The sequence below is a fragment of the Haematobia irritans genome, chromosome 5, assembly GCF_050003625.1.
Source record: "Haematobia irritans isolate KBUSLIRL chromosome 5, ASM5000362v1, whole genome shotgun sequence".
NCBI classification, from domain to species: domain Eukaryota; kingdom Metazoa; phylum Arthropoda; class Insecta; order Diptera; family Muscidae; genus Haematobia; species Haematobia irritans.
In genome coordinates, this window is record NC_134401.1 from 93,730,170 (window position 1) to 93,740,843 (window position 10,674).

General features: G+C 38.3%; 1 protein-coding gene across 1 annotated transcript in view; it reads right to left on the minus strand.

Moving 5' to 3' along the window:
* LOC142239929 (estradiol 17-beta-dehydrogenase 11-like) overlaps positions 1 to 1,352 on the minus strand; it is a 27,328-nt gene extending 25,976 nt beyond the window's left edge. Inside the window, exon 1 of the mRNA XM_075311667.1 lies at positions 1,235 to 1,352. Within this exon, the coding sequence (XP_075167782.1) occupies positions 1,235 to 1,352 (118 nt within the window). The remainder of the gene's footprint in view (positions 1 to 1,234) is intronic.
* Positions 1,353 to 10,674: the final 9,322 nt, after the last annotated feature.

The window sequence follows — 10,674 nt, forward strand, 5'->3', positions numbered from 1 at the left end:
ATATATATATATATATATATATAATTATTATATAATATATATATATATATATATATATTATATATATATATATATATATAATATATATATATATATATATATATATATATATATATATATATATATATATATATATATATATATATATATATATATATATATATATATACTGAGCATCTTTCTCTTTGACACCATGTCTGAAATCCCACGTGATCTGTCAAATACTAATGCATGAAAATCCTAACCTCAAAAGAATCACCCTTTATATATATATATATATATATATATGGGAACCATATTCACTGAAAAAAATATTGTCGTGAGGCCAAAGATTTCATGTCCTTAAAATACGAATGCAAATTTTGTTTAGCATAGAAGACGCATTTCTCTAATATAAAGTTTTTTTTTGTCCAAAAGCCGATAGCCAATGAAGTCGTATTGTCCTTATAATTAAGTGATTTCATTTAAAAATGGGTATCATAACATGAAAGAAAAAATTTTTGGGCTAAGGTCAACTTGACTTTAATAATTCAGAGAAATTCTTTAACATTAATGAAATTGTCTTTAAATTTGTTGTCTCTTTGCTTCTTGACTACAAAGCAAAAAATCGTTCAAAAATAGGACATGTTTTTCAAAACTTTATTTTAAAGAGGTTTTTTACTTGAAACACAGCAAAATTTCTACTGGAAGTCGAGTCTGAATTTGGAAAATAAAGTTGTCGTTAACTCGTTTTTAAAGGACTTTGATAGCATACGAAGAAAAAAAGGCGAAAGGGCGAAAAATTAAAATTTGCTTCCTAGAAGCAAGTACACAAAACCCACAGTTAAAAGAGAATTGTGTCTTAAAAGTATCCTTACTTGTATTCTCCTCTTATTTGGCCCGGAATCAATACCAAAATTGTTAAAATAAAGACAAAATCTTTGGAACCGGGCATGCTTTTTTTCAGTGTTTAATCCGGTTTTTTCCAACTTCAGTAGCGTTTGTCCTTGTGCCAAAAGGCAATATACCAAATTTTATCAAAATCGGTTAATAATTGCGACCCGAATCCTGCGAACAACAAACAAATTACAGACGGACACCAAGGGCTAGATCGGCTCAGGACATTATTCTGAGTCGATCGGCGTCTAAACCAATATTTCTGGTAGGCACATCCTTTGGCAGATCAAAGTTTTTATACGCTGTCCCAATATAATTCAGTTGGCATGAAGAATAAAGCGGGACATCATCAGCTTACATCTGAATATGATTATGCTTAAGTTGGTCAGGTAGATTATTCGAATATATTGAGTACTGTATGAGGTCCATGTATTGATCCTTGGGGTACCCCTGCTGGCAGTGGTATTGAATTCCATGGTTTGAGCGAAATCGGGTTGATCAATCCTAAAATATAAAGGCCAACTCTCGTATGGAACAAGATGTTTCTATGAACTTTGAGCCTAAATTTTAGCATACGCTTAATTAATCATTAATAATTCAAAAACAAATTTGATGGGATATAGGCATCAAGGACGGTTCAATTCATTCAATTCAATAGTATTCTTGTCGACAATCAATAGTTGCGTTAGGTCAGTTAAATAAAATATGTATGTATATACCTCAAATGTAACCTTGCCTGAGATACGCACATTAAATATTTAGAAACGAAAATTTCGCATTTGGCGAAGAAATGAAATCGCTTCTGTATAATGGTCCAATTCAGAGGCATCTAAATTGTTTAACAACTGCCAAAGCCAAAAAGCAAAACATTTAGATGAAGTTTTTATAGCGACTACAAACCAAAAGCCCTAAAAAATAGTTTATTTGCCAACCAGTTATTCGACATATGATTTATTCCGAAATTAAATTCTCATCAGTTTTACTCTTGCGAGGAATACATAAATTTGTTTGTAAATGTCTACCGTACATCGGACGCTATTTACTTTACAAGAAATCAGAATAAATTTAATACTAACTAAAAAAAAAAACTTTTTTTTAATATTTTTGGCTAATTTCATTTTCCCTCATAACATTCTCAGTTCCAAGAGATTTGCTTAGTTCTCAGAAATTTTTTTCAATTTCATATATTTTTCAAATCGTATCACTACCACAAAACAATCAATTGTTCGCCAGTTGTCTTCCAAGATATCAGGAAAATCAACCGAAATACAAAAGGCAACCCTCGTTTCAAGCAAATATACAAATTATGGTTTCCATGGGCTCAAGAAGTTAAATCGGGGGATCGGTTTATAGGGGGGCTTTATCGACACATGGACCGATATAGTCTATAATAGGTTAGGCGGCAGCCCGATGTATCAGGCTCACTTAGACTATTCAGTCCATTGTGATACCACATTGGTGAACTTCTCTCTTATAACTGAGTGCTGCCCGATTCCATGTTAAGATCAATGACAAGGGACCTCCTTTTTATAGCCGAGTCCGAACGGCGTTCCATATTGCAGTGAAACCACTTAGAAAAGCTTTGAAACCCTCAGAAATGTCACCAGCATTACTGAGCTGGGATAATCCACCGATGAAAAACTTTTTGGTGTTCGATCGAAACAGGAATCGAACCCACGGCGGGCATGCTAACCATTGCACCACTGTGGCTCCCAGTCTATAGTAAAGATCATCGAACTTGATCTTGACATCGCTTGGCGGTGGGTATAAAATGTAAGGTCCATAAATCAGCTGGAGCATAAACCGAAGCACTTAGTTTGATGTTAAAGATGGCATTAAAAAATTATAACTTTTGGAGTGCTTGTATGGAATTTTTTTCTTTTTGTTTACCCAAACGATCCAAATTCATGTTAAACAATTTTCGGTCTGATGAAGCATCAGGTTGTGCTGAAATGTTGTTTTCTATAAGCACCCCCATAGGATGGTTTTGCCAACCCAATTTTCCAGAATTTGTCTATAATACCGATCTTAATCCAAGTTGGCACAATGTCATCTTCTGTAGTAACAACTATACCTGCAAAAAAAAAAACAAAAAAAAAACAAAAAAAAAAACAAGTACATACGGCCGTAAGTTCGGCCAGGCCGAATCTTATGTACCCTCCACCATGGATTGTATAGAAACTTCTGCGAAAGACTGTCATCCACAATCGAATTACTTGAGTTATGATACCTTAAAACTTCTTACCATCGTTTTCTAAATTGTAAGTTAGTCCATACGTGGTACATATTAGACTAAAAAGTTATGTATAGGTAAGTCTACAAATAATTACGAATCGATATGGACTTTTGAATATGGGGGTCGCTTTAATGGGGCTACTATTATGAACTTGATATGGACCAATTTTTGTGTGATTGGGGATCAATTTATCTGAGAGCTATATATAACTATAGACCGATATGGACCTAGTTAGGCATGGTCGTTAACGGCCATATAATAGCACAATGTACCCAATTTCAACTGACTCGGATGAAATTTGCTCCTCCAAGAGGCTCCAAAACCAAATCTTGGGATCGGTTTAACAACCACTTTTGGCATGGTTGTTAAATATCATATTCTGGATACCATATACTAACATCACGTACCAAATGTCAACCGAATCAGATGAATTTTGGTATTCCAAGAGGCTCCGGAGGTCAAATCTGGTGATAGGTTTATATGGGGGCTATATATAATTATGGACCGATGTGGACCAATTTTTGCATGGTCATTAGAGACCATATATTAACACCATGTACCAAATTTCAGCCTGGTCGGATGAAATTTGTTTCTCTTTGAGGCACCGCAAGCCAAATCGGGGGATTGGTTTATATGGGGGCTATATATAATTATGGACCGATGTGGACCAAGTTTTGCATGATTATTAGAGACCATATACTAACACAATGTACCAAATTTCAGCCTGATCGGATGAAATTTGCTTCTTTTAGAGGCTCCGCAATCCAAATCGGGGGATCGGTTTATATGGGGGCTATACGTAAAAGTGGACCGATATGGCCCATTTGCAATACCATCCGACCTACATCAATAACAACAACTTGTGCCAAGTTTCAAGTCAATAGCTTGTTTAGTTCGGAAGTAATCGTGATTTCAACAGACGGATGGACGGACGGACGGACGTGTTCAGATAGCCTCAGAATTTCACCACGACCCAGAGTATATATACCATATGGGGTCTTAGAGCAATATTTCGATGTGTTACAAACGGAATGACAAAGTTAATATCAACCATCCTATGGTGGAGGGTATGAAAAGTGAATTTTACAGGACACAAGTTCAAAGTTTTTTTTTGGAATTTCTCAAAAAACTTATAAGACATAAATTCACTTTTTTCGGTCTTAAAATCATGTTTATTGTAGATTTTTTTAGTATGTACGAAGACAAAATAGTGGTAATAGAACATGACTAAAAATGACTTAGACCACTTTAGACCAGAGAATGAAGCCGACTCGTTTTCGTCGGCGGCGGCTGACACTAAATTTTCGTGTCGCCTCTTACTCAAATTTCAAATTTAGATGTATTAGCCGACCGAACTTAGACTTACATATAGCGTTTACATAAATATATTGCCAGATTTTCATAAATTTAGCTACATTATCCACACTAATTGAGCTATTTGCTATTTGTATACCCTAAACCACATAGTGGTCAAGGTATAATAACTTTGATCTTTGATCCACAAGGTAATCCAATTGACGACCCTTTAAGCGTGCCAAATTTCAAAATCGGTTCCGATTTAACTACAGGTCACATATGTATGTATCGCCGATTTTGCCAAATTTGGCCACAAAATCCTTAACATATTTATCAACCGATCTTACTCAAAGTTGGGTAAATGTTATCTTCTATAGCACTAACTGTATATACTAGGTTAGCTTAGGTTAGGTTAAAGTGGCAGCCCGATTAAGATTCAGGCTCACTTAGACTATTCAGTCCATTGTGATACCACATTAACTAAAAGTACCTATTACATATGGGCACTTCTAGTTTTTCCAGATCCGCCAGTAATCTGAAGCTATATGCTCCTAAAAGTTGCTTGCGCTTTACACAAAATGCAGGACACTCGCACAAGAGGTGTTTGATTGATTCTTTTTCCTCCGCATCATGACAGCTCATACAATAGTCATTATACTTCGCGCCTATAGTTTTTGCAAAATCTCCTATCAGGCAGCGACCCGTTATAGCAGATATCAGGAGTGATATCTGACGTCTCGAGAACATTAGCATATCTAGGGGCCATATTTGCTTGGTGTCGTTACAACCCTTGCAATTCTCCCATCGAACATTTGCCATCATAACAGCCTTCTCACGCAGCATGAGCTTGCAGGTAGCTAGGGGCATACCAACAAATTCTAGTTCCCCTGGAATATGTAAGGTAGTCCCTAGCCTTGCCAACTCATCCGCTTCGCAGTTCCCCGGTATGTTCCTATAGCCAGGCACCCATATTAGGTGAATATTGTACTGCTCAGCCATCTCATTGAGAGATTTGCGGCAATCGATGGCCGTTTTCGAGTTGAGGAACACAGAGTCCAAGGATTTTATTGCAGGTTGACTGTCTGAGTATATATTAATGCCCACATTTTTTTGAACATTACTTTTCAGCCAATTCGCCACCTCTCTTATTGCTAATATTTCAGCCTGAAAAACACTACAGTGATTAGGTAATCTTTTCGCTATTCGAAGTTCCAGATCATTAGAATATACTCCGAACCCCACTTGTCCATCCAATTTGGAGCCATCAGTGTAGAAATCTATATATTCTTTATTCCCCGGGGTCTGTGTGCACCACGCCTCACTGTTGGGGATTAGAGTCTCAAACTTTTTGTCGAAAAGTGGACTCGCCAAAGTGTAATCCACTACGTTAGGCACATCTGACATTATTTTGAGGACAGAACTGTGACCGTAACCATTTTCCGACCACAGCGATAGTTCGCGCAACCGCACAGCCGTTGTTGCAGCTGACTGTTTGGCCAAAATGTCTAAAGGCAATAGATGCAGCATGACATTAAGGGAATTTGTTCCTGTCTTGCTGAATGCGCCTGAAATACACAAACACGCCATACGCTGAACTTTGTCTAAACAAGTCCGTTTCTGAAGTGCCGGCCACCAGACTAACACCATATAGCATTATAGGTATAACCACCGCCGTGTATAGCCAATGCACAATTTTTGGTTTTAGTCCCCACTTTTTTCCTATTGCCTTTTTGCACGAGTACAAAGCTACAGTTGCCTTCCTCGCCCTTTCTTCAATATTAAGCTTAAAGTTCAGCTTCCTGTCCAAAATAACGCCAAGGTATTTTGCACAATCACCAAAGGGAATTTCAATACCCCCTAAGGAAATAGGCCTAACCGTGGGAGTTTTGCGATCTTTGCAGTACATGACTAATTCTGTCTTTGCAGGATTTACCCCAAAACCATTGTCTTTCGCCCATTGTTCAGTCATCCGGAGGGCCCTCTGAATAATATCTCTGATTGTGGATGGGAATTTTCCCCTGACTGCCAGAGCTACATCATCTGCGTATGCCACCACTTTTATCCTTTCTTTTTCTAGAGAAACCAGAAGGTTGTTTATAGCAACACTCCAAAGAAGAGGTGATAGAACTCCTCCTTGGGGAGTGCCTCTGTTCACATTCTTTTGTATGTTTGCTTGTCCTAGTGTGGCTGAAATACGTCTCTTCATTAGCAGTTCGTCTAACAGCCTGAGTATACATGGATCAACATTCAGAGTCGTCAGTCCATTTAATATCGAGGTCGGATGGACATTATTGAACGCCCCTTCGATGTCTAGAAACGCCACGATTGTGTATTCTTTGACAGATAGTGAGCTTTCAATAAAGCTGACTAGTTCATGTAGTGCGGTCTCAGTAGACCTGCCCTTCGAGTATGCATGCTGTCGTTTCGAGAACAAACTTGAATCGATGCTAGTTCTAAGATAAATATCTATCATCCTCTCCAGAGTCTTAAGTAGGAATGAGGATAAGCTGATTGGTCGGAAATCCTTCGCCCTCGAGTGAGAGGCTTTTCCCGCTTTAGGTATGAAAACGACTTTTGTTTCTCTCCACTTTCCTGGGATATATGATAAGTTGATACATCCTTTATATATCACCGACAACCAGGGGATAATTTTGTCAGTTACAGCTTGTAACTCCGCCGGAGTAATTCCATCAGGTCCAGGGGATTTGAATGGTCCAAAGCTATTTAGCGCCCATCTTATTCTAGTTTCCGATACAATTTCCTCGACAGGAAACGACCGCTGAGGAACTGTGGCACCGCCAGTACATGGTTCAACCGTCTGATTTCCAGTAATGTGTGTCCAATAGTACCTCCAGCGTCTCCTCACTGGACGTTGTCCAATTGCCCTCCGATGTTTTAATGAAACCTGGAGCGGAGTTGGTGGATGCTAGAACCTTCCGTAGTCTGGAAGCCTCGGACGTATTCTCAATACTGCTGCAGTAAGCATTCCAAGAGTTATGCTGAGCCTTTCTCAGTTCTCGCTTGTATCCTCTCAGATTCTTCTTGTAAGCGTCCCAGTCCTCAGGGGCTCTGGTGGACTTTGCCTTGTTAAAGAGCTTCCTGCAGGATTTCCTCATATTACTTAATTCCGTAGACCACCATGGTGGTCGATGTTTCCCCCTTGGCTTTCCTCTAGGGCATGCAGCTTTCAGTGAGATGTTGAAGGCCTTAGTAATCCGCTCCACTGCGTGTTCGATATCTTGCACATTTCTCATATTTGTCTCTGTTATTTCCGGTATCATCATATTGAACGATTCCCTATACCTATTCCAGTCAGCTTTCCTAACATTTGGCGGAAATATGATCTTGGTGATATGAACATCAAATTTGAAACTGATGTAGCGATGATCTGAGAAGCTGTGTTCACTTAAAACCTGCCACTCAGATATGATTTCATTCAGTTCTTGAGAGGCCAAGGTGATGTCCAAAACCTCTTGCCTGTTTTTAGTGACAAAGGTTGGGACATCTCCCTTGTTGCAAACTACCAGATTAGTACGCAAAATAAACTCTATTAGCGACTCTCCCCTTGCATTAGTATCACTACTTCCCCATATACTATGATGTGCATTCGCATCGCATCCCATAATGAGTTTCGTCTTTGTTTTCAGTGACTCCTCCACTAAGGTCTTAACGGCATATGGAGGCATCTCCCTGTCATGTCCCATGTAGACCGAAGATACCCAATATTTGCATTTGGCTATTTCTAAACTTGCAACGACAGTGTCTGTATTGCACATTGAAGGAAGCAGAAACAAATTGAGCTCGTTTTTAGCAATTATACAGGCTCGATTTACATCATTACCAGTATACTGCAATAGTTTGAACCCCGGAGTACTTAATTCACATATTTTGTTTTTATAAACATATGGTTCTTGAATAAGAACTATATCTATGTCCCCTTTCATCAGGAGAACTTTTAAGGCAGCACATGCAGCCTTACAATGATGAAGATTTATCTGGAGGATCCGTAGGACCATCGAGATCTTCAACAACCGTCACATCAGCCGCTTCAATCGAGTCATCAAGAATGTCCTCTTCAGAGATATCGGTGACTCTCGCAATAACCATAGGTTCAACTTTGGTGAGTTCTGAGGCAGTAGAAGCCTCCTCAAGCATACGGTATCTATCCATGTCTTCAAATGTCTTGGTATCCCCCTCGACTTCGCAAGAGGATCCGCTTACTTCTGATTCAGACAGAGGCTTGTCCATTTCTGAATCCTTTAGCTGATCGTTTTTATACACCTTCATTTGGACATAATGAAAGCCATAACATACACGGCCCTGGGACTTTGCTAGATGTGGCAAAGACTGAGTGTTCAATATAAACACTGCATGCCGTCTTGGCCCATCCACTTCATCCAAACGGCCAACCTTCCAATCAGCTGTTGGAAGATCTGGATTGCATTGTTTCAGTCTATTTAAAATAGATTCAGGGTCAGGAGGGTTTGCAGGTATCCACGCATGTGCTCTTGGTCTAGCCGGTATGTCTTTCTTCTCGACTAACTCTAGAGCAGCTCCTTCCCAAACTTCACCAATTAGTATCAGAGCAGCTTTAAAACATTCTATAGACCTCTGGTCCTCAAATGCGACTAGCTTAAATCGTCCTTGATACCAACCAGCCTCTTGGTGTCGAGGATCTGGGCCGGGAAACTTTTCCAGCACCTGTGAGTAGACGCCAGACAAAGCATTCTCAATTTCCCCCCATTTTTGCTTTGGAACCATACCGTCCAATGCTCCTTTATTTATGATAGCCATCACAAGGCTGTCTTTAGCAACTGAGGCAAACGATCGCTGATCCCTTTTGGAGGATGGCAGCTCATCCGGTGATCGTTCCCTTTTTCCAGCCTCAAGAATTCCTTGAGCCCATTTTAAGGAATCGCTTTGTTTAGCCGACAACGTGCTTGGGTCGACTGATCCTAATTTCTTTAGGATAAACAAAGCATTTCTGCGTTCTTTGAATCTCTTTCGTGAGGGATTACCTCCTTTTGATGGCGTTACCTTGGAAAAGGTCCGACTTGTCAAATTGTCGCCACCTGTCGACCCGTCTACAGGTCGACTAATTGGGCCTAACTCTTGGTCATTGCCCAAATTTATAACTCCAGTCGATACCTGTATATATATATATATATATATATATATATATATATATATATATATATATATATATATATATATATATATATATATATATATATATATATATATATATATATATATATATATATATATATATATATATATATATATATATATATATATATATATATATATATATATATATATATATATATATATATATATATATATATATATATATATATATATATATATATATATATATATATTGCTCGATTTTGCCAAATTTGGCCTAAATTCCCTTATTTATCAACCGATCTGACTCAAAATTGGCACTTACTATATGTGCAAAAAATCATCGAAATCGGTTCAGATTTAGCGCACAGGTCCCATATATATGAATCGCCCGATTTTGAAAAATTTGGTCATAAACCCCTTATTTATCAACCGATGTTACTCAAATTTGGCTTACTCTAATCTTCTATCGGACCTACTTTATGTGCAAAATATCATCCAAATCGGCTAAGATTTAGATATAGCTCCCATATATATGCATCGCTCGATTTTCCCAAATTTGGCTACAATACTCCTATTTATAAACCAATGTTGCTCAAATTTCAAATGTTCATGTATTTAGGCGATCGTATTTAGACGTACATGTAGCTCTTACTTAAATATATTGCCCTATTTTCAGAAATTTGGATTTATTACCTACACTAATTGAGCGATTTCCTCTTTTTATATCCTAAACCACAACCCACAAATGCGTATGTTTACTAATTTTGTAGGAATGGTTTAGGATATGATATAGTCGGCCCCGCCCGACATTCTACATTACTAACTTTTTTAATAATGAACTCAATATTAGTGGCCTACTAACTCTGTAGGTGGGATCCACAGTGGTGCAATGATTAGCATGCCCGCCTTGTGGGTTCAAACCCAGTTTCGACCAAACCCAAGAAAAGTTTTTCAGCGGGGGATTTTCCACCTCACTAATGCTGGTTACATTTCTGAGTGTTTCAAAGCTTCTCTAAGTGGTTTCACTGCAACTGTGGAACGCCGTTCGGACTCGGCTTTAACATAGTTTAAATTTATTTTAATAATTTCCTTCAAATGCTTTGTGGTTCAGGGTACGATATAGTCGGCCCCGG